Below are 25,229 nucleotides of genomic sequence, written 5' to 3' on the forward strand. Positions count from 1 at the left end.
CAGTTTCCAAATGGTTAATTTTATCAGATTGTTTAAACATTAAATTTACCCTTGTTTGTAATCCAAAATAGTTACCTGAAGTTTGTTCTGTGTGTGTATGTTTACTTTTACTGTATATTTGTTTTCTAAACTCTTTGGCACAATTTTCTGGGGGTGTCCAGACTGCCACGATACATGTCAGAAAAGAAGTTTTATGCTGCCAATTCTGAGCGTTTAAATTTTGGTTTGGGTTGTGGCTTTCTTGTTTTCAAAGTTTGCATTCTTTACTTGTAACAACTGTATTTTTTCTATATGCTCTAACTCCAGAGTTTTCTTTTTCTCCCCCCTCCCCCCCCACTTCTACATTCACAGTTGAACCATATTATTAGGAAAGGCGCCTTGATGAAAAGATCAGGATGGGAGCTCTGAACATTCGTCAGTGTTTTCCCTAGAAGATAATTAAAACAAAACAAAACAAAACAACCTAAAGAACGTCTTTCCTTTTTTTTTTTTTTTTTTTTTTTTTTTTTACATCTCTTGTGCTGCATCAGTAGACAGAACTTCGGTACTTCAGTTAGTTTTATGAAATGCAATGTCTAACCCTCGCTTTTTCTGGGAAAAAGAAACTGCAGTGACTTGAAGTTGAGAATGTGGATACCGCCTCACTCACACACACTCATTCTCAGACTGTAAAGAATCCCTCACCCTCCTTTTAGCCGGCACGCATACAGTACCGCGTACAGTACCGTGTGGCTAAGGTACACCAAAGGTGGGCTTGAGACCCAGGCTCCTCCTTTCGTATCAGTAGCAAAGGCCAGGCTGCCTTTTACAACAAAGCACCACAGCTGAACCCAGTCCCTCCTCCTCTCCCAAACTAGTCATCCCACTTGACACCGGCCAAAAGACAGAAAAGCTAGTTCTAGCCTCTCCTGGGAAGAGATAGCTTTCTTTTTTTAAGCAAGTAAATCCATCATTTTTCTTTTCCAAGATGGCCGACATTATGGTTTTCTACGAAGTCAGTGCTTACTTAGCTCACTAACAGCGCTGCTGTTGGCGGCTGCGGCTGCTGCTGTGGCAGGATTTTCAATGTGGTGTGTTTTCAAGCCTCACTCACTCATCCTCTCATTCCCAAACATTCAGCATCCGTGCACACTCCTCACTTCCGGGTTTTTCAAAAGATTGGAGATTTCCAGTGGGGGTCTCAGGTTATCATCCCAATGGTAACAGATCTAAAAACAGACGGAAAAAAGGTCAATCTCTGAGATCACATATAGCCAGTAGAGCCAAACACCTCTGATTCCTACAATTAAGTGTTCATCGGCCTGAACTGAATTCGTCAGCTCTTCAAGGACTGATTATGTATCTTCTCTTCCTAAGTGCCATCTACCTGCTCTCATTAGCACCTACATCAGAGGATGAGAGGCTAAGTTAAAAAATAAAACTCAAAATAGCCAATTTTACTGAGATCTGTGAAGTAAGATAATTGAGTATGTGAGAAGAAATTAAAACTACATTTCCAAGCAGGGATCAGACAACTCTGACTTTGGATATCTTCTGTAGAGCTAATGCAATGTCTAAAAGCACAAGAAAACAGGGCATGGAGAAGGGACTAGAAAGTGGAAAATTGGGGCCGTCCTGGTGGCTCAGGTGGTTGGAACGCCAAGGTTGCTGGTTCGATTCCCACATGGGCCAGTGAGCTGTACCCCCTACAGCTAAGATTATGAACAATGGCTCTCCCTGGAGTTGGGCTGCCGTGAGCAGCTGGAGATCGGTGTGGGCTGCTGTGCTGCCGTGGGCTAACGTGTGCAGCCAGGAGCAGCTGGCAGCTAGCGTGAGCGGCCGTGGGCTGCCATGAGTGACAGGTAGCCAGCACTGAGTGGCCGGCAGCCATCGTGAGCGGCCGGCGGCCGGCGAGAGCTGCCGTGAGTTGACCCACAACTGGCGACGGACTGCCTCAGCCGGGGGGAGGGCAAGGCTCATAAAACCAGCAGGGGCCCGGGAGCTGTGTCCTATACAACTAGACTGAGAAACAACAGCTTGAACCGGAGTTGGGGGGAGGCGGAAGAAGGGGGGGGAGAGTGGAAAATTATGAGAAAATGCCATTACCCAATGACTTTATTAGGGACCAAAATGATGGGGGGAATCTTCAGTGAATTCTAGTTATGTAAGTTGTTCTACATCATGAAAGACTGAGGTTGCCTGACCCTTCCACTAGCACAAGTCTTAGGGACAAAGGCCTGGCTCAGAAACGTTTACATGGGAAAGAGTACATAACAAAATATCGACAGGCAGCCCTTGTCAGAAAAGTCTAAACAAAACGCCCCTCCTTCCCAAGAAAGTAGAAGAAAGAAGGTGGTGGAGACAAGCTCTTACCAAGCTTGGTTCTTCAGTTTCCTCAGTTCTTTTGTTGCCCATGTAGCAAGGGTTTTTGCTTTGTTAGTCTTCGATCTCCGTCCTTCAGTTAACAGTTCATGGATCATTGGCCTAGCTTCTACTAATTTCAGTACATCCTTCCCAAATGCTGTACACAAGTCCCTGTGCAAAACAAACACATCTGAAAATGAGCTCCTGTCTCTGTACCAGGTACTGAGCCTTCCAAACCAGTGCTAAGCTACCTATCGGTTTCTTAGTATCACCTTTTAAAGACTGAAAGAAAATTTTAGATATTTATCTCTAAAATTAACACTTGACCTCAACAGATGGAAAAAAATGAGGTCTAAAGAAGCAGAATGACTTACCTAAGTATTTCCATAGCTAATTCACAGTAAAATCAGAACCATAACGTTGGTCTTCGAGCTCAAGACCAGTGTTCTTTCTTCTAATAATGCCTCAAAAACCTTCAGTGGAGAAGGCTAAACAGGCAACTTGTTGACCAACATCAGAATACAGGATGGACAGACCTGACGCTGCTTCTACACCTCTGAGAACTCACTTCATAAAGAGTTTGGTGGAAGAAATTAGAAATCTGGAGGGTCTGGAATGAGGCTAGAGATAGTCTTGAATGAATTATTTGTGAGAACTCAAAACAGGACACTCATGGGTTCTATTATGCAGGCTACTCTAAAAAATTCTTTATTACACATCTTTTCACTTTCCACGAGAAGTTCTATTCAGCTGTTGGAAGCAGGGTATAACCTACCCTATCAGTCCAGCAGCACAAGCTACTACTCCGTCTGTATGATCCTCATCTCCAGCAATGTGGTCAATGAAAGACAGAATAAATTCTACTCTGGGTTGTACCAGCATCACATCCGCTATAAAAGAAAGAGAAGGTCTGATGAACTTGTCCCACATCTGGCAGGACTATACCCCATTTCAAAAGTTCCAAATTGTCTACCCCATCAGGCAGGTGTCAGGCTGGGAAAGGAGCTGGATAGAGTTATACCAAATTATTTTTGCTCAGATTGAGATATCATTTCTCAAGTCAACACAAGAGGCAGATATTCCTCTTCTTATAAGCAGATGTAACATAGAAGGAACAAATGGAAACTTTCCTCCGAGGCTGTGATATCAAAGGGGTAAAGTACAAATATTTCCCTATCAATAATTGAAACATCAGGTGAGAAGAAATGTGATCCCCCAATCCTTCAATTTAGTTGCACAACGTGGGAGGGGGGTTAGGGAGAGTACGGGTGGTCAACAGCTGCCACTGTCATGGTTGGTGCAGAAGCAAACAGCATCAACAGCCTTGCTATATCCCATCCCTTGCAATGCTCAAGGAACGTGAGATAAAGTAGCAGAGGAAGGAGGAGGAGAAATAATAAAAGTCTGTATCATCCCCAAAGCTTCTCTCTTCATTAGCTCACTGTTCCTCCTCCCCCCGTTCTTTAAGCAATAGGTGTTAGTTTGCAAGCAAGCTGCAGAATGAAAGACACAGCCCATTTCACTAAGTGCACAATGGACTCAATCAATTGGCTGTTATACTCAACGGTGTACGTTCTCCTGGTCTCCCTTCAATCCCTGGACAATTCCGGTATAGGCTTCCAAGCAGCCTTCCCTTAGCTCATTCAGATAATCCACCATGTCATAGTCTGACTGTAAGAGACAAAAGCACACAGTCTCCATCATACTGTCACCTTTAGTTGTACGTTTGTCATAAGTCCCATTCCTCCAGTCAGGGCTGGACTGAAAGATAGCTTTGAGCTTACCTTGTCCACCTGCGCTTGGGAGGCCTGCTGAAGGGTATTCAGTACAACCTCTAGGTATTTTTTAAACTCTCCACCAATAGCAAGGGCAATATCACCAAACACAGACAGAATCTGTGGCTTCACAGACCTGTGGACATTTTCATTCTGACAAAGAAACAATAGGAAAAGCCCATTATTAACAAAAGTCAAAATCTGTTCTGTCCAAATACTCCATTTTTTTTTTTTTAAATAATAAGCAACTACTAATATGCTGAGTATAGACCTTAAGGACATACACAAAAACTAACAGTGGTTATCTCTGGATTTAGGGATTATATATTTATTTTTCCTTTGCATTTTATTGGTGTTTCCTCCCCAAGTTCCGTGCGTTGAGCATGCATTCCTTTAACTTTATAGTCTTACTTTAGAATTGTCTTGTGAAAACGAACCAATCCCTTCTTCGTAAGCCCACAGCCAACATCCTGGGAACTTAAAGCTCCCTGTCACGGATCTTGATGTTTAACCATCTTTCCAACCGACGATTTCTTCAAATACTGGTAAACTAGATTGTGTGTGTAGACACTCACCCCCAAGTTCTCCAGGAGGAGCTGCATCACCTCATCACAGAAAGGTAAGATGTTGGATTGCAGGGCACGGCACAAGTCTCCTACTAGGCCCACAGCTGCCAAACAAACCTGCAAAGAATCAAGGAAATGATCTCTTAAACAGAAAAGGCTGCCTGCAGGAACAAGGCATTATTTTTACCTAGCTCCTGGTCCTTTATCATTGGAACTTAGAGACAAAGAAAAAAAAATCTTACCTCTCTGAAATTTGTTTATTTTAACAACCAATACGGCAGGAAGACATACTATCAGAGATATTAGGAAAGGACAAAAAAGACATTATTCACCAGGGATCGGTAGTGGCTGAGACAGGTGGTTTAAAAAAAAAAAAAAAAAAAAAAAGCCCTGCCTTCAGGGTGCTACTCTGCTCTGGAGTATCTACTAACCTGTTTCTCACTGACTAGTTCTAGTTCACGAATTCAGGATAATAAATAAAAGAGCTCAAAACCAGGGAAGAACTACCTGGGCTGCAGGAAAGTGACTTTATACCACAATGAATATCAGGTATAAATGAGAAGATAAATGTATTATAGTTGACCCTTGAACGATGTGGGGGTTGGGGTGACGCCCCTGATCAGCTGAAAATCCACGTATAACTTTTTCGCCAACACTTGAGACCACTGCAATGGCAACGGGAGGTGGCTACGAAATTATTACAGTAGTACAGGTTGTGCTTCAGTTAATTTCATGCAGTTATGAATTTAATACTGCATCTTTACGTTTCTTTACATTTCTCTCCAATGTGAATGGAGCAATGTATATGGTCTGTGTGTGTGAGTTTTGATACATTTTAACCTTTTATAATAGATTTGCGTATATTTTATGGTAGTAAATGATCTACATATTTTATGTACTCATGACACACTTAACTTTCTCTTAATATTTCTAGGCTACATTTTTTACCTGCAAGTTTTTTCAAACTGTTGCAAATCTCAAAAAAATTTTCCAATATATTAATTGAAAAAATTCTGCCAAGGGCAGCCGCACAGTTAAAACCCATGTTGTTCAAGGGTCAACTTCATTTTGAAATGCAGAGCCTACCTGGTACTCAGCATAATTTTTCAGTCCAATGCCCAAGAAGGGTTTAAAGGCCTCCATGTATTTTAGGAATTCACCACCCAACACTGTAAAGAAACAAACTATTACCACCACAGGTTATCGCAGAAATGAGCAAAAATAACCATCCTAGCTGTCCCAAAATGTACTCACTCCACTCAACAGGTTGGATGGAGCACATTAATTACTGAGTCTATCATGAAGACATTAAATGCTGCCTTGGATGAGCCAAATTCGTAACTGTTAGGAGGGCCTAACTTTTATGCCCTGAAGACAATGTCACACCTCCAGAGTGGTTCATTCTGGCTCACACAACAAGTGGTATGGCCCTCAATGAATGCCAAGGTTAACGTGAACTGGCTGAGCTAGCAATACTGCCTCTTGTCTACTTCATCTTCATCTGATTATAACATGTCCTCTTTGGAAGCCAGTTTTAAAGCAGGGCCCCTAGATAATTCCATCAAGGACTTGCTTAAGCCAGTCAGGAAACGCACTGGGCTTCATATCCAAAGCAGCCACTCCAGAAGCCAAAATGAACTGCTGTGCCTTATCAGGGTGGTCACATGTTGCCAGAAATAGGTCTGTCCTCAGGGGAGTGGTCCTCAGATAATGGCCTTAGTAATAATACACCTTACAGGCCACCCCTGAAAAAGCATTCCAGGTTTCTAAAGTGCTCTTTAATGTGCTTTTAATGACCTTTCAAAGAGTCTTAAGGCAGACATGACTTCCCCGAAGTAATTTTGCATAGTCAGACATGTAACAACCAGAAAAGAATGAATTCCTACACCTCAATGTTTCATTCTATCCCATGCCAGGCAGGCACCATGTATCAACCGGAGTCCAATGTATTACAACCCAAACCAGGAGGTATCAAAGTGCCGGGAAAGAAAATAGAAACCTTTGCTTCCTCCATCCTTGGTAGGAGCCAAACCTCAATAAAGCAAAGTAGACTTTCAGAGGAAAAAGAAACCTGATAAACATGAGGTAGATAACAGTTTCTCCCCCCACCAAAGGTTGCCAATCTGAGTTATAAAATGGCTCCCCACTTACTTTAAAGAATGGCAAGGCAGTCATACACAAATTTACACTTATGTTCAATCCAACTTTAAACTGACTTGTGCCCCAGTAAATGAGAAAATAGGACTAGCTTTCTGCAGTCAAAAATTCTTCATAGCCATTGCAACTCTTGCATTCTAAAGACAGTCCCTGCCCAATTTTGGCTCACCAACCTTCCACCAATGTGCTAACTGCCATTAGGGCATCCTCTTGCACTCCCCCAGACCCAGCTGTGCTTTGGAACATCCTTAAGAGGGAGGCCATGACGACATCAGAGATCTGCAAAGCATCTTGATGTTGTACTTTCCGGAGAACATTCTATAAAATGTACAAATGTACAGGAGAAGGGTTCAGCATCTGTGGATTCCAAACCCTCCAATCAGAACATTATACCTTTTTATTTCTTTAAATCAATGAAATCCCTTGAATTTTTTTTTTTTTGGAAAGGCCAAACATCCTTTTTATGTTCAAAAGCTTTGACAGTGTAAATCATTTGCAACAAAAAATACATTTTAATATCCCTTCTGTTTCCCAATTCAGAACACGAGACAATCTTTCCTAGTGCATACATTCATCTCCTCTGCATTCCACTATGTCTGACAAGCAGCCTCCATATTCCAGTCTTATTATTTCAGCTTTAAAGGACTTGTGATATTAGAGTTCTTACTCATTAAAAAACAGAACAACAAACAACCAACAAATGAAAAAACCCTTTCTATATCCTAACTCATTTACAGATGGTGGTCAAGAAATAAGTCTTGGGGCCGGCCCGGTGGCTCAGGCAGTTGGAGCTCCATGCTCCTAACTCCGAAGGCTGCCGGTTCCATTCCCACATGGGCCAGTGGGCTCTCAACCACAAGGTTGACAGTTCAACTCAAGTCCTACAAGGGATGGTGGGCTCCGCCCCTTCAACTAAGATTGAACACGGCACCCTGAGCTGAGCTGCCGCTGAGCTCCCAGATGGCCCAGATGGTTGGAGCACGTCCTCTCAACCACAAGGTTGCTGGTTCGACTCCCACAAGGGATGGTGGGCTGTGCCCCCTGCAACTAGAGAACGGCAACTGGACCTGGAGCTGAGCTGCGCCCTCCACAACTAAGACTGAAAGGACAACAACTTGACTTGGAAAAGAGGTACTGGAAGTACACACTGTTCCCCAATAAAGTCCTGTTCCCCTCCCCCAATAAAATCTAAAAAAAAAATTAGTAAGTCTTGATAAAATGAAGCAATCTGACTTTTCTAATTCAACATTCCTTAAACTTCCCTCTTTACTCTTTGTTTCAATTAATGTTACTGGATCATTTCTGTATTTGTCTGATGAATAAGGAAACACTCTTAACCATCATGTTTTTAAAAATTAAGTTTGGAATGCGAAAGAGGAGTTCACAGGTAAGATGACCTAGTTAGCATTACTCAATACTAAATAAAATCTAGTACCTACCAAAGTCTTAGACAAGTTCCAGGATTTTCCTGTTCTTTGGTAAAAAAGAAGTTACCTCCTCAGCCACTGAATGACTCCAGTATGAGTGAAGAGTGACATTTTAATTATCCCAGCCTCTGAGAAAGTCTACTATGAAGACTAGGCACTATAAATGATGTCAAGTATAACAAAGTGGCCAATAGTTAACTGTTTTTTCAAAGATGATGGTAAAACTCAAAAGCTGTATTTTTAGTACAGTGAACCACAGCTGGGAACCAAATCTGAATGGGCTACACCTGAACAACCCAATGAAAACCAAAGACCAAAAGTTGCCAACATAAAACAGTTGTACAGCTGGGAGAACCACCACAAACCAACCAGTTTCCTTCCCTACACTGTGCAAGACAAATTTGATCTTTATGGGCAGAGAAGAAAGGAAAACGGGAAATTACTCTCCCAATCAATCACAGACCAGACCAAGGCCTTTTGAGAAGAGCTTCTGATCAGCATCGTCTACACCATTTCAGATTTCTGTGTGTACATGAACTTGTCATCCTGGGACACGATTCTTTCCTCTGGAGCTATTAAGTGACACGGCACCATCATACCTGAAGAGTTGCGCAGAGTAAAGACTGAAGGTCATTGAACTGGATCCTGTCCGATGTGCTCTGGATATGTGACTACAAAGCAAAGAAGATCATCATGTTCTAAATGAACACCTTCTAAAAGGGCTCTACACCGTTTCAATGCTTCCATTTTTGCTGGGTTTGCCAGGACTATTAAATAATCTTCACAGATGCTAATGTAGGAAAGTAAATAAAAAACTTTTACGTATATAGTGTAACAAATGTATGGCTAAACTGACAAGCAACACAAACTTTAAGTTGCAACATTTTTTTTTTGTATAAGCCTTTTATCTTTCTGAGAAAATATATAAACAACCAAAGAGACTAACCTTGAAAATAGAGTGATAGAAGCACTGCACCCTGCCCACCAATATAGCCAGAAACACCCTAATTCTCACCTCCATCTGAAGTACTTGCTGAAGTCGTTCCATGATGACTAGGGTAGTTTTCTGAACCGCAGGGTAACAATCCTTGGCACTGTTTTTCACAATTTCCATCAGAGATTCATATGCAGAACTCCTCAGGTTGTTCTGGTGTCCATCAGGTCTGTAAGGCACACACAGCAAAAATCTTAAAAGTCCCATCTGAGAGAGGACAAAGGTGTTATAACGTAGACATCGTCTCACCAAAAATAAGAACCCAGAAACTGAAATGGTTGCAGACCTGGTTTGAGTTTGGCAACACAATACAACCAGGAACTGAATTTTCAACCTTTGAGCCAATGGCTTTGTTCATATGGTCTCCAAATCTGCTTAAACTTTAGAATGGCCCTTTTGGAAATGGGCTAAAATTATATGGAAAAATTAGATTTAAATGATGAAGAACGCAGGTGGAGAACTGAAAAGGTTGCCTGAACAGTTAAGAAAAAGATACCCCAATTTCCTTCATCTGCAACAGATGCCTTTACATACAATCGTAAACAGAGAAGTGGAAATGAACTAGGTAAGCTTGGAAGAATTTATACCCAACCTTCTTCTTTAAAGGTTCTTTTGAGCATGGCTTTACGTATAGGTCACACAAAACCAAAACAATTCAAGGCTGTCCCCAATTTATAACCCCTTAAAACTAAATTTCAAAGCTCATTTACAAAACAACTGGATCTAATGCCAAGTTCTTCTTCCAATATCATAAATGGCAGTTAATGATCTCATGTGACAACTAAATTCATTACAAGCGCTACTATTTCTCTTATACCATAATCAAATATTCCTGTTAACTAGAGACACTGCAAAATCAATGGACTCTCTTGGTCAATTACTCTCTGTAAGTAGAGAAATTAGACCATTTTCTAATTTTAATTGTAAGCTGAACAATTCTAATCTACATTTCTTTTTTAAACAAATAATCTACTATAAGATTAATTCTTCCTGTTGCAACGTTTCTATGGTAGGTTAGATAGCCCCCACACAGAAGGCAGAAGGAGTTGGATGCGAAGATACCACCCATTTCTATGTGGTATCATTTACCTGTCTGTGGTCTCCAGGAGCTTTTGAACTATGAGTTCAAAAGAAGACGACAAGCAATAGGTAGCTGGTTCTTCCTGATCATCAGCTACGTCTGCAGCTTCATAAGCAGCTTCAGCCAGACTAGAGAAAGCCTTAAACCCAGAGAGTTAATATTAGTGCTGAAAAGAACCCCAACCAAGGACTACCTCATTTTTTCTTAAGATACCTTAGGCAGTGTTCCTTTCCAACTGATATAAGAACAAATCAATGCTAGCAAATCCTGAACGTCATCTCAAGACAACTTCAAATTTTATAGGATCCTTAAAATTAAATAATTTATATTTTGTTCATCCTGCCCAAAAATCTGCTCACAACTCTCTAAGTAGCAGAGTACTTTCACCTACCACAAATGTCTGCTACTTCACTTCTCTTTCTAATCACAGAGAGGCTTTAAGCCCCACTCCTTCCTTATTTGAGCTTCCTCCCCCACCCCCAAATGTCCCTAATGCACTCCATGCAGGCTATACTGACTCAGCCCTTAAGACCACCTACCTTCCTTCCCGCTTGCCCCATTCTCAGCAATGGTACTTTTTGTAGCCAGCAACTCTCTACCTTAATCAAAATTTCTTGTCCCCAAGCAACTGAAGAAAGAAAACTGAGTCCAGACCATTTTCCCCCTGGGTTAGCGTGACTGTTCTAAATGGTTCAGAAACCAGTCACCATGAGTCAACAGCTCCCACTGGCTCATGCAGTTGACATCTCCCCCACATTTTAATTGAAGAAATTAGAAAGGAGATGCTATTCAGAAAAAACACCTTCCAGTGAGGCAGACCCATTTCTCTCCCACATCTCTGACTTCCTTGCCCATGGATCAGCAAGACCCTTATCTCACCAGGAAGAAAATCCCTTACCCAGCACACATTTGAAGCCACTCTGGGTTCAGCACTGAGGCCCTCGATCAGACACTGCAGCAAGGGAGTCAAGTAGACATCATTGATGGCCGCTTCCGGGAGCAGTTCACAAATTCTGCCCACAGTCCATGCAGTTGTATCTCGAACAACTACACTGGGGTCTTTCATTAATTCTATTAGGGTGGGCATAGCCTGAAAATACAACGGGTATTAGCAAAGCAAAGATCAATACCTCAGAAGAGGAATTTCAGGTGGTTAGGTTTTATCTCAAAGCATCAAGATGGTTTTGCTAAAAGTCCTCCTCTCTTCACCAAATCCCAATGTAGTTTTATTAAGAGTTTGTATGAATGCTTTCAGCAAGCAGTCTTTACTGTACTTAGAGATCCCAGGAGGCAGCTGTGATGGCATCTCGTTATATCTTAAAAGGTTATGTACTAAACTCTGTTTTAACAACTCCTGTCATTTTTAATAGCAAAATAAGTACGGTATTTCCATAAGATTTCTCATTAGGTATCATTTTCATCCTAGGGACAGAGTAATCATTTAATTAAATATTGTAAGGAAATGCTTATGATACAGCGTAAGTGAAAAAACAAGTTAGGGGGTGGCCAGTTAGCTCAGTTGGTTAGTGTGGTGCTGGTAGCACTAAGGTTGCCGGTTCGATCCCTGCATGGGCCACTGTAAGCTGCTGCACAGTAAGATCTCCACCCTGTTGCACATATGCACACACAGAAAAAGGATGCAAGAATAAATCCCAAGAGTTAGTGTTATCACCAGGCAATGGGATTATAGGTGACTTTTTGGGGCCTGTTTTGCAATTTTCAAAAGTCCTATGTGACTTTTGTAATTAAAAAGTTAATTTACCATCCATTGGCAGCAAATAGCTATCTAGAAATAACCTTTGTGGATAACCTTTGTGTTTTAAAAATAAAGGCACACTTTCAAAAAAAAAGCGTTAACAAACAATAAATGTCTCACTTTCCACCCTCAAACTCTCTGTTTCACCTGTATAACTAGTGGTTTGAGCTGATTGGGCTCTGGTCCTTCCAAGATACAGCCAAAAGCCATCACTGCCGCATCCCGGTACCGCCAATCAGGGTTCTTGATGTGTTCTTTAATGAAGGGGAGGACGTGCGGGACAATGTCATCTTCACAGCAGGTGGCTAGAAGCATGAGGCACACCCCTGCTGCTTTGCAGGGGTTCCAGTCGTCGTCGTCATCATTTTCATCCTGGAGAAAGAATGTGGCACTAGTTTTTCTTTTGTTCAAAGAATCACTTTAACTCAAAAAGTGTTCTAACTATTCCAAATGTAATTAGAACTCAAACTTTGGGGATGTAAATAAAACATGAAATCTTTGTATTTTAATCTCTTTCAAAAGATACATCACAGTACAGCCTCTGTTAGAAAGGATGCAGATGCAGGGAAGAGCCCTCTCTAATACTCTACAGTGAGATGAACAAATTTCAACTGCACGCAATAAGGATGATCTGGACATACACAGTAAAGGCGAAACAAAAATGTATATGCTGTATCATTCTAGCTATAAGTTAAAAAACGAATAAAAAAAATCTATCGAGTTACAGACTAGGAAGACATGAGAGGGGCTTCTGATGTGCTAGTCATTTCAAAAATTAAACAAACATTTTCAAAAGTTAAACAAACGATTCTAATGAGAGCTCCCCTAAAATTAGAATTCAAGGTAAATTTTCCTTATTGTGGTCACTCATACACACAGTATTTAATGCAGAATACTGATGTATTCAGATAGTTACATACCTAAAGAATGATTTGTTCCCAAATGAGAAAAGCACAACCCAAAATATGCAAAAGCAAAGATACTAAGGTCAAAAGATAAAAAATAGCAACTGTAAAACTGAAAGATGAGATGAAAATTGAAGGGAACACCCAGTCCATTTCAAACCAAATACACCTCAACTTATCTTTTGAGATTGCTATATTGAAAGAGTCATATACTTTCCTAAAAACAAATTACATTCCTGTGTACAAACACACTTTGCAGTGCTCAAGGTTATAGCATGGCTGCTTCAGAGCACTGCCAGCTCTTTGGTAATATTTTACATGCACCAGAAAGCAAGAATCTTTCCAAACACACCAAGGAAGACTATAATGCACAAAGTCAAAAGGAACAATGGCAATCAAGATATACTCCTTATAAAAGAATTTCTGTATTTACTTGGACCCACATCTTCACGAAGTCGTTACTTTTGTCCTGAATCTGATTCATTGACGTTGATGATCATGAAGGACCATGGATTTCTTTCATGGGTTGGACTCCCTCATTAGGATCTGAATAATTCTTATCTAACCTCATCAGTATTTTAAAAGTATACATATACCATGAACTCATGAAAATATCCCAGATATTAGCAAATATTTGAGTGGCCTAAAACCAGCACTTCTCTCTTACTGCAACTTTTATTGCGCATGTCTCTTCTGCTAGTTTGAACAATGTAGCACTCAGTAATCAGCAGTGTGTGCGGCTCATTCCCGAACAAGACTGAAATGTTCAGACCCAGTTCTCCTTCACAAACAACTCAGAGTCTAGAGTATCTTACAGATCCAGCTCAGCTGTTCCCGAGTCATCTATAAAAGAACATCAACTAGTTGAAGACTTGCTGAGTTCCTTCAAGGAAATGGCTCCCCAGCAAACCAACCCTTAACAAGGTTTCATAGCTTACCTGGCTAGATTTGGAAGGTAACTCACCTGTTTAGTTAGTGTCTGTGTGAGGATTGGAACCAGGTACTGTAGTGCTCCCTTAGCATAAAACTTGCTGGTGTGCTCAGGGGGGCGTCCTTGTTCTGCTGCCTGAGGACAAACATAAAGCAAATTCTGGAGAGCAGCAAACAAGCTATGATACTAAGGGCATAAAATGAGAGCTGCCCAGGAGTCTGTACAGAAATATATGGAACAAACGCTGACATTCACTGTGATGTTGGGAGGCGCTCATTTTTTGCTCTACTTCAATGAGACTCTTTTAGGACTTAAAGGACCAAGGGAACATTAAGAATTACTCTTTTTTTCACAAGCTCAATTCATATTAACAAGCTGTTATCTAAGTGACCTTTGGATCAAGAGATGTACTAAGTTTACATAAGAATGCCAAAAATAAGATTGTGTCTTAAAGTAAAGACAGTCAAGGTTGGAAACAAAGCTTAAATCTAAAGATTCCAAGTGCAGAACTAACAACCCCTTTCTACATATCTAATTCCTTCACCAGTTAGTTAACTATCAATTTTACATCCCATGCTTGTACTAGGATTCCAAAAGAAAATAACTCAGAATCAGATGTCATCTCCTTGAACTATGACTGCCTGCTGCCCCCTTGTGTTTACAAATGCTAATATCAACATTTACAAAGAATCATGCCTGACTGGGAAAAACATGAGATGCCACATTACTGATACGTCTCCCTCATGAGGGGCTTTGGCTAATCAAAATCTCTACAAATGGAGACACCCTGTAAGTCCAGTCAGAACAAAGCTTTCCCAGAGGAGGATAATATCCATAAAGGACATACGTCCCAAAGCCTAGTCACAGAACAGCTCTCCCCTCAAACCAACTCTCCCAGGCTCACCTCTGAAGCCTCAATGGCCAAATCCATTTCCTCATCACAGACATTGGACCAGAATTCTATTCCTTGTAGGGCCACTTCATCAATGTCACTTTTCATTGCTTCAATTGTGATCTTGAGAAAAAAACACGACACCCCAAGCCCCAAATAAGTGCTGGTTCAAGTTAGACCCTTCCTCTAAACACATTCAAGTTTCAAAAATGTAGATTTATGAAAGCTAGGTCTGAAAGGTAGAAAGAGGAAACAAATTTTTAAAATACACTCTTTTTACCAGCACAGAGATAGCACAGTTTTCTTTCTTGGCACGCTACTGATGAATATATGAAACGTAACACTGGAACTCAAGAAATGTCCTGTTCTCATCATACTGAGTAATAAATTACAGAACTGACAAAAACAGCAAATAAGAATGATGGGCTTTTTGCAATTAGCTGCATGTTCACATACATACAATAGAAATACTTACTGCAAAAAGAGCGGGACCCATATATGTCTCCATGTACTGATAATACAAGGACATTATCTTCACCAGATTCTGTAAGGCAGCCACTCGTACCTTTTGCAAAGGGCAGATTAAATGGTTTACCATTCAGTTTACTAACAAAGCAATTTGATAAAGGTAAGTAACTACTTCACTCAAAAGGGGTCTAAAATAACCTACAGGGTCAAGCAAGGTACATTTGAGTAATGTTACCATACCCCTAAAATCAATCTCTACCTTCAATTTTTTCACTATCCCCATTTTTCTTTTCCTTCTCTCTCTTTTTTTCATTAAAGGTGCCTGTGGAAGCCATGGCAGGACAAAACCAATACCACTCAAGAGCAGATGTTACTCCCACATGTTTCAAGGGTCAAGGTTCAGGCTACAGCAATAGCAAAACTGTTTCAATGACTATAATGGAAAAGAATCACTTGAATAACAAACTACGGCAATTAAGTAGCAAGGCTTATCAAAAACTATTTCTCCCTAAAACCTTTTTTAAGAGGACAGTTTTCCACTATGTTAACTTTCTAATACCTGTTCTTCCCTTTTCTCCAATTTGTTGGAGAAAATTCTTATTAGTCAAACCTAATTTCTGAAGTTACCTGATTTCCAACATTTCAGTACCATGCTAGAGTTGGCATTTCCTATGAATGATGAAGACAGATTTTTAAGTGACCTCATACTTACCCTCGTATCTGGACACTGTGTGGCTTCACAGACCACCTGCATAATAAAGTGCCTTTCGGACTGCAAAAATAAGAGAATTAGAAGAGTATAAATCATACATATGAAGACTGCTCGACTATCCCTTCAAGAAAACTTCTCACTCCCTCAGAGACCCACATAACCCTGGACTAGTCAATCAAGCAGCTTTTCCTTAACATAGTAATGGCACTAGGAAGTGCTACAGTTTGCCTCCAGTGTCTACTATATGACCTGCCCTCAAAGGAGGTCCCTAATCTTTTAATCCCCAAAATGACCCTCACTTACAAGACTTTAGGGAGAAGGTAGATAGGCAAATGTGGGCAACAGGGTTTAACTAAAGATGGTTAGTTAAAACAAACAACCCCACCTACGTTAGAAAAATCTTTTTCTTTGTATTTAAAACTTAAGAGAATTAAAAAATAAAAGTATCTGCTTTATTTCAGAGATAAAATAAACCAAGAAAATTGGTTTCCTGGGAGGTGGCAAAAACATAAATGTGGTAAGATACAGGAGAACAGAATAATGAACTTTATTTGCTACTGTCCTAAGTCTTCTGAAATCTAAAAGAAACCCATTTTGTAAGCAATTAGAATTGTAGTTTGCTTTGGCTTCTTAGACCAGCCTACTTTGTCCACTATAAGGCCAAGAAATAGCAAAAAGCCCAGCTAAAGTGTCAACAAACATATATACCAAAAAATACTTTCAGATCATATATAATCCAGAAATTCCACTTCTGAATATACTGGAGGTGCCAAAAAAAATGTACACACATGACTTGTATTCATCTTGTTATTGGTATATATTGAATATTACAATTTTAATAGTTTTTTCCTTTCTTAAAATGTGTCTAATTTTTTTGGCATCCTCTGTATATCCAAAAGAATTGAAAGCAAAATCTCAAAGATGTACTTATACACCCATGTTCGTAGCAGCACTGTTCATAATAGATAGAAAGTGGAAGGAAGCAACCCAAATGTCCACTAACAGTAAATGGATAAACAAAATGTAGTATATACATACAGTGGGATATTATTAATCTCCCTTAAAAGAGGAAATTCTGACACATGCTACAACATACATGAACCCAAGACATTACATTAAGTGAATTAAGCCAGCCACAAAAAGACAAACACTTACATAAGCTATCTAGAATAATCACAGAAACACAGAAAGTAATCATAGAAACAGGAAGCAGAAAGGTTGTTGCCAGGAATTGGGAAGGAGAAAAAGGGGTGTTGTTTAATGGATATAGTTTCAGTTTCACAATATGAGAAAGTTCCAAAGATTGGTTCCAATTTTATGTTACTATATATTTTAACAACTGAAAATAAGTAACAAGGGGGGTATACTGTCAGGCAAAACAAACGGTTTCTATATTAATTTTCAAAAGCACCTTCCTCAGGAGGTATATGAAAACAGCCCAATTTCTGTAACTTTTGTTTTAAAAAGTCCCACAAGCATACCCACACTTTGGGTAGCAAAAGGAAAAACCTCAGCTTAGAAATCCTTTAGCTCACATTATTCCCAAAAGCCTGATTAGAAAAGGCAAACACCTATTCCAGGGCTAAATCTCACACAAATCTTATCTAGAATGGAATCAAACACTTCTAAACAAGAAGTTCTTTCTAAACAAGATAGTCCTTTCTAAATCATAAACTTAAAAAAAAAAAAAAAAAAAAAACCTTTAATTCTCACTCCTGAACCTACTACACCTTTTTGTCAATAGGCACTTACCTCTTTGTCAAAGTTTGCTTTGGTGAACTCCAATGAGTTCAGGAGTGCATTAGTAGCTGCCAGTTTCACATTATTACTAGGCTCTTCTTTCCTCATCCCCTGGATTATGGCAGTCAGAATCTCATTGGATTTATCCTGTAGCTGCTCTGGGTCCTGAAATGAGCAGAGAAGTGCAGTGAATATAATAATGAGCTCATGACTAATCAGCAGTCCTTTTAAGTATAAAATCCACTTGAGTGAGGATAATGACTTCCTCTGATCTTTTCCCACACATTTCCATCTAGGGACAAACCACCTGCAAGACATCCCAGGGTCTGATAGTCCAAAATTGAACTGAAATAAGGTAAACACATCAAATTCAACTCCGACTTCTTAGCATAGTGACTCTGAGCAAGAGGTAATGCTGGCTTTTTCCCCCTTCTGTGCAAATGAAGATGGAAGCCTGGTGTTTTTTCCCAGGCCATGTGTACCAACTGAAGTAAAGCTTTAGAACATTAAGGGCCAGCGATCAACACCTGGGCAGAACATCTGGAGTACAAGTCCAGGTCAAGTGCTATGGACTTCTTTGCTTCAAGTCTGTGTATCAAAACAGACACCAAGAGTGGTAACCTCAGCAACAACAACAGTCCTAGGAAGGGTGCATTTAACATACTGTGTTGTGGCTCTAGTGACTAAACCAACAACTACAGCAAGAGCTGGCAAAATGTTTCTGTAAAAAAGTCAATGAAAATATAAAACAGCACCCATGGTACACTGAAGATCTTGAGAAAGGGGATCAGGTCAGGGGTACTCCAAGGCAGAGAGTATCCTTAAAAGTCTAGAATCTATGCCTCTCCAAACACATGGCCTTCCATTTTGAGTTTGTGATCCTCAAGTCTCTTAATTTTAGGGCATGATTAGCAATGTGAGAGAGTAAGTTAACTATCCAAATATAGAAGTCTAACAAATAAAGCAGTCCTATATTCAAAACACACTGCAGTAGCTTGGTTTGGTAAATACAATCCTAATACCATGCAGACCATAGTTAGATGGAATCATATGTTATATAATATCAGGCAGCACTTACTATATCTTGGCAAATGTAACCAATAGCTTCCAATGTTGACTCTTTCATGTGCTCTGTGCTGTTGGGGTTTGTGACATTGGCCACCAGCTGAGGAATGAGTTCTGGCCATTGGTTCACTGGGATCTCTGCGCAAGCAATCCCAGCCACACACTGCGAGGCGGAACTAGGTCGGTAAGTTTCTGTGCCCAAAGTCTGCAAAACCTGCAGGCACACATACACACACAAAAAACAAGATAAAAGATATCAATTTCTAATACTATTTGAACCCATTTTACCTACCACAACACCTCTGATATCCGTCTCTGAATTTTCTATATAACACAGATAAGTAGAAAAAGTCATATACAGTATAGGTCAACTGTTGAAAAGGAGCCAGCCTCAATACCAACACCAAAACAATTAACCTTGCCCCAGACCCCAGGAACAAAACCAATCTTCCCCTACTTTCAAATGGAACTCTTCAAAACCAGACACCTCAATTCACTTCAATGTTCAACACAAGGTAGGAAAGTAGCAGTTAGAAGGGCGATAACATTAATTAAAAGGTGGAGGAGATGACAAAATTCGCCTTCTCTGCTCCTTGTTGTATAATAATGGAAGGATGCTCACAGCCATGTTTTGTGCACAGAAAAGTGGGATTTTAGAATGAGGCCATCTCTGGGACATCCAAGTGGGTCTGATTCACAAGTACATCACTGTAACCTGATTGAAGGAAGAGACATTCCCACTCATGAAACGTGGAACAAATCTTCCTTCTGTCATTGACAATTTAGCATTCTGGGTGACTTTCATAGCAAGGCCTTGGTCAAGTAGTATCACTAGACGCAGATACAAAGTTACTGATGTTACCAATATTTGAGAAGTAATCCCTATTTAATTTCCAACCTGAAAAGATTTGTTCCGTTTGTCCAAGAATCAGAGAACTGTTCTGTCCAGCATCAACAGATACCAAGGACTAGTCAGATATGCCAATTAAAATGAGATCCGTTTATCGTTAAACACGTCTTGTTTGAAATGATATTCATACACACATTTATGTAAATGGTAAAGGCACAGGTACAGATAAAGGATGAAGCCACAATGGACCCAGGGTTAATCATTACCATGATCAGCTAATTCAATCAATGAACTAAGAATCACCAGTCCACTTAAAAGGCAAACAGTTAACCGGTCCTGGCATGAACACAGAACAGAGAGTAGCTGTCAGATATGCAGGGCAGCTCTGCTGACTGGTCAGGTCACTTAGCATCCTGCTTTGTAGCTAGTAATAATGAACTCCCCATTTTACCCCCTTACACAGAATATCATCATCCTGGCCCGCCCACTCCCAACAGCTCTACCCAGTAACAGTTCTGACTGATTCTAAATGGAGGTTTTGCTCTCTAGGGCTACCAGAACTAGAATGGACTTTAATAAAAACTGTATGTCAAAAGACTAAGGCGGGGGGAGGGTCAGGATGAATTGTCCAAAATGACGGGCTGCACAGCTATTACCCGCGTCTAAGAATTACGGTCCCAGAGGCCTTTATACCACGCTGCACATCTCCTAGGACGTATGTGGCGAGCACTGAATCCCATCTACTTTCATCTTTCCTCCTATAAATTGCTTCTGGAAGACCCTTAATTAATATTACTTGAGGTGATTTAGGGGCTACAAATGTACAATTGCCAAGTACTGAGAGTTATTTTTTTTAAAATTAGGGCTGATCCTAATAATAATACTCAATGACCTGAAATAAATAAGAAACTAGCTCTCAATCCAACTCAGACTTCAAAAAAGAAAACCACTAGCACTGAGAAAGTATTAATTACTAGGTGTGCTACAAATGGGAAAAAGGCCCAAATAACTGCTAATTTTTTCTTCATGCACAAGGGCTCAACAATGCCTATACAAATTATTCAAATTTTAGAAAAATTTTGATGTTAAGAGTGATGTGCCCCAAAAAAAAAAGTCAAATTACAATTCTAATCACGCCATCTCATTTTGGGCACTACAGTATAACCAGCAGGATTTGCAGTGATTGATGGAAAAAACTTCCTTTATATCACACTACTGAAGAGGGGATTACAATGTTACTACATAGGCAAACAGAATATAGACAGAAATAGCTCTATGTATTCCAAAGAAGATTGAAAATAAGTTGCCTGCATAACCTCGTTCCCCCCATCATGGATACCTCCATGCAAAACTGGAGAGAGGAGGAGGTACATAACTAGAAAGAAAAATTACTGCCTAAAGGGGCACTCATTTACCTAATGTTCACAACCAGAATCAGGAAATAGCAAATATGTGCATAACCATTATCTGTACAAGTATACATGGAATCCCCCACTGGTTTCCCCTCAAATACCAAGGACCAATGATGACTGCACCGATGCTCGACTTACTCCCCCTTTGTGCCTTATATCCATGTAAGACAGACCATTAAAAAAATCTCATTTAAAAAAAAAAAAAAGCAAAGCACATCAGTCCATGTATTTTGAGTATTTTGCTGCAGTTACAATTATGGATTTCTAATTCAACAAAAAAAAAAAAGTCACAGAAACTCCATGATGCAGATCAACAAGGGACATTCAATCTTCCACAAAATTCACCAGCCCACTCTAAATGCCTTGATCAAAAGCCAGATGTTTCTAAAGAAAGTTTTTCATAATTTGCTAAGTAGATAAAAGCACCATGAACGCCAATCTTGTTTCACAAACTCTTAAGGCTTGAAAAGCCCAAGAGATCATTTAATTCCCCTTCTGACCACACACAGGACCATGCCTAAACCACCAAACAACGAGAATCATCTACGGCAAAAGCTCAACAAGAGTTGGGGGTGCTGGCTGACTGTGGGAGAATCGCTTGGGAAGACAGTTTTTAAAATATCCCTGAGCCTCAAACTCCAAATCAGAATTTCTGGAGGGAACTGGAAAATGCGTATTAACAAATTCCTTAAGTGATTCTTATAACCCAACTCTGGGAACTGTCAATTTGTATACTATTCTAATTCTCCAGACATTCTACAAAATCTGGCATCTAATTAAGTTTCCCAAACTGCTACAGTCTACCTCGGTTATCTGAAAACAATTCTGATCCATTAATGGGAACAGACAAGCTGAACTGAGAAAGATTTAAATCAAATACAATTTTTATCAAGTGAAGGTTTGAGCCCAGCAATCTGTATTATAACTCTATGCCGTGCAAACGACAAAAAAGCTGACAAAAGATTTTTCTTGTTCCTTAGGCTATATGACCAAAGAGAGCAAAGTTACTTACGTAATTCTTGACTTCCCGTCGAGCGTTAGCATCAATAGCAAGCCATCTCTGCTGATATTGTGCCTTGATATCTGGATCTTTAGATGTCAAAGAGTTCTTGATTTGTAGACCAGCTGCAACTCTGGCAACCTGACTGTTTCCTGGATTTGCTAGCACTCTGGACAGTTCCACAAGGAAAGTGGGCTGTTAAAAGAAGCAGCATCCATGAATGGAAATATCTCTTGAGAATTTCACCAACTGAGAATAGCTTATGGAACACCAAAAACACTGAGAAAACCTAAATTTTTTAGAATGTATCATAACGACTCAGAAAACTCAAAAATAACTTTACGACTCCTATAAAAATGTTACTTAATACATTGAAGAAGTCATCCATCTACTCAAGGAGCCTCAGCATTTAACAAGTAATTACAGATTTTCCTACCATCATCATTCTTAGTGCCCTATTCTTCACATTAACACCCCTAGAAATAAAGCAAGTTTGACAATCTGGTAGTCAGAGGGTTTTTCTATGTCCCTAGAACAGTACTCGACAAATATTTGTTGAATGAATTACGTTACCATTGGGTAGAAAAATTTTTCTAAATTAAAAAAACTTAAGTCCGAATGGAATGATACTCAGGGTGGCTTTTGATCTCATGAAAGCAGGTACTCTTGTATGAGAGGGAAATACTTATAAATCTAAAATATAGACTTAGGAGGCCAGTCCTCTGTATTTCAGTTGAGTGTTCAGCAAGAGGCGAACAATGAATAAAGCAGATTCATAAGAAAAAAACTGGCAAACATTTAGAAACGGGAAAACTGAAAAGATAAAAATGTCAAGGAAAATGGTTTTATATTTAAGAGCCACCAGTTAACACTCAAGTCTCCTATACATTTTCTACTTGAGTTGTCCACTAAAAATAGTGGATTTCTAAACAGCATAATCTTTTGTAATGCAGATCCCCAAAACTACTCCCATTATTAAAAAATGTAACACACTCCTCTACCTTGCAAAAAGCTGTCTAAAAGCTTTGCCTGAAGTTATCAGGAAAACCAAAAGCAGATAGTTCCTTACCATTAACAAGTTCTGCAATCACAGAAGGTAAATCTTAAAAGTTTTATTAATTATGTACCACTAAGTAATGTTAGGAATAAGGTAAAAGGCTTCTTGCAAGTTAGCAAAAGCAGAAACAGGAATATACCCTAAATGGAAATGTTTTCAGTCGAAAAAATCCTTTCTATGGAAAGTTAAAGAAAAAAAGGTTAGTAAAACCTAGCACATAAAGGGGGGAAAAAATCAAAGACAGTTTGTATAAAATATGCTGTCCCTTTTTTTTTTTGCTTATTTGCCTAGGTAACACAAAAGAACACATCTGGTTACAGTGTTATTTAGACTTACTACCTATTAGCTTTAAAGATGTCAAGAAACATCCACCCTTCCCTCTGCTCCCCATCCTCCCAACAGGAGAGGAACACCAAAGAGAAACTGTTGGCACACAGGTTATTTCAACCAATCCATCCCACATTTTTATGCAGAAGTCCGGTCTCTAGTGGACTTAGCTTCATTTTTTCTGTACCCCTTAAATTGAAAATATTTAAAACGAGGAACTTTTCTCTGTGATTTCATCTGGAAACAGTTCCGATCTCAAGGATGAGCTCAGCGTGTTGTGTGGGTACAGATTAAGTCTTTACTCATCCAAGTAAAAGAAAGAAAAAAAATACCCCGGGAAAAGAAGGAAAAGGAGAAATATTGTCGGAATGGGTCAAGAGGCATTCGGGTGCCAGGCCTGGCGATGAGCAGAGACCAAGGGAGATAGGAAAGGGTAGAACTCTGAGAAGTAGGTGGAGAAAAATCACAGGGGCCACGGGACAGGAAGGAGAAGCTGGCCCCAGTCAGAACAGGGAGGGCAGCTGGGCTCGGAGCTTCCACATGGCCCCTAGGCCCGGCTCCCCCACCCCCACCCTTGCTGAACACGCAGCGCGGCGCAACCTAACTTCCCTTCCCTCCCTTTTTCTCCCTCCCGCTGCACCGCCGCCCACAGGCCGCGCGGCGATTGGACAGCAGTCACCCCGGCGCGCCGCGCCATTGGCCAGCTGCAGGGGCTCGGGGCGGGACACACCCACCGGCTTCCCGATGGCGGGGTTAGGTTGGACCGGGTGGGGGGGAGGGGGACGGGATGGGGCGGGGTGGGTTCCCGAGGCCTGGGCCTCCGGGAGGGCGGGAAGGCCCGCACGCAGGGGATGGGGAGACCGCGGGATGGGGGACGGCGGGATGGCACGCACCAGGTTCTCCACGGCCGCACGTTCCAGGAACTTCTGCGCCGCTTCCAGTTCCAGCCGATCTGGGGAGAAGTGGGAAAGGGGACAGGGTCAGAGGAACCAGGGCTTCCCTTCCCCCCCACCCAATCACCTCAGCCCGACCCCCGGCCCCCGCGTCCTACCGGGAGACACGGTCTTCTCGAGGATGGTGATCAGCTCCATGGCGGAGGTGGCGGCGGCGACTCCTCCTAAGACGTCGGCCCGGCCTCTCGGGCGGCGGCTCTAACTGGGGATGGGGGTTGGGGGTCGGGTGGGAAGGGAGGGTGGGGTGGGGGGCGGGGGTCACCACCAGCCCATTCACCGGCTCCCTCTTGGTAGTCGCTCCGGCTTCCCTTCCTTCCTCCTTTCCTTCCTTCCTCCCTCCCAATTTTCTGCTGGCGGCGGCGGCAGCTGCTCCTCTGGCGGCGGGGGAGGGACCCCGGGGGCAGCTCAGAGCGCGGCTGGTGCTCTGGTGGCGGAGGGAGAAAGAAGGAAGGGAGGCGGTAAGTGAACGGCGGCTCGCAGGGAGGGAGAGAGAGGGAGGGAGGAAGGCGGAGGGATATTCGGGCCGGACCTCTCCGCGGCGGCACCGCGCTCCACATCGATTGGCTGCCGCCGTGGCCACGCGGTATCTCCCATTGGCCAGGCGGTCAGCGCTGCAGGGCTGCCCTGCACCCATTCGCCCGCTGGTTTCAAGGCCCGGGTTGGCTGGGCGGGCTCCGGAATGGGGCACATGGATTGGCCGAGGGGAGTGAAATCGGGGTGGGGCAGGCCAGAGCCGGCTGCTGATTGGATTGGCCTGGTAAGGTCCTTGCGCTCAGACCGGCTGAACGTTGGGAGGAGAGTGGACCGAAGGCGAGACT

The 25,229-nt window shown here is 41.4% G+C and overlaps 1 protein-coding gene across 1 annotated transcript; it reads right to left on the bottom strand.

The window, feature by feature from the left end:
- KPNB1 (karyopherin subunit beta 1) lies at positions 1–24,891 on the bottom strand. The gene is made up of 22 exons (XM_033090047.1): positions 24,510–24,891; positions 24,352–24,410; positions 22,087–22,269; positions 18,826–19,026; positions 17,760–17,912; positions 16,008–16,067; positions 15,303–15,392; positions 14,840–14,950; positions 13,969–14,070; positions 12,247–12,471; positions 11,242–11,433; positions 10,352–10,482; positions 9,284–9,431; positions 8,868–8,939; positions 7,015–7,159; positions 5,771–5,853; positions 4,694–4,801; positions 4,128–4,271; positions 3,909–4,014; positions 3,119–3,233; positions 2,353–2,514; positions 1–1,208 (listed from the first exon to the last, which is right to left on the bottom strand). Coding segments are annotated over exons 1-22 (2,631 nt in total). The 5' UTR covers positions 24,550–24,891; the 3' UTR covers positions 1–1,207.
- Positions 24,892–25,229: the final 338 nt, after the last annotated feature.

The sequence above is a fragment of the Rhinolophus ferrumequinum genome, chromosome 21, assembly GCF_004115265.2.
Source record: "Rhinolophus ferrumequinum isolate MPI-CBG mRhiFer1 chromosome 21, mRhiFer1_v1.p, whole genome shotgun sequence".
NCBI classification, from domain to species: Eukaryota; Metazoa; Chordata; class Mammalia; order Chiroptera; family Rhinolophidae; genus Rhinolophus; species Rhinolophus ferrumequinum.

Excerpts from the sequence above, each read along its gene's own strand:
- KPNB1 (XM_033090047.1), bottom strand. The coding sequence starts at position 24,549 with ATGGAGCTGATCACCATCCTCGAGAAGACCGTGTCTCCCG. Across the intron at positions 11,434-12,246 it reads TCAAACCACTAGTTATACAG|GCTATGCCCACCCTAATAGA; the intron begins GTGAAACAGAGA and ends TTGTATTTTCAG. Across the intron at positions 8,940-9,283 it reads AGCAAGTACTTCAGATGGAG|TCACATATCCAGAGCACATC; the intron begins GTGAGAATTAGG and ends TTTGCTTTGTAG.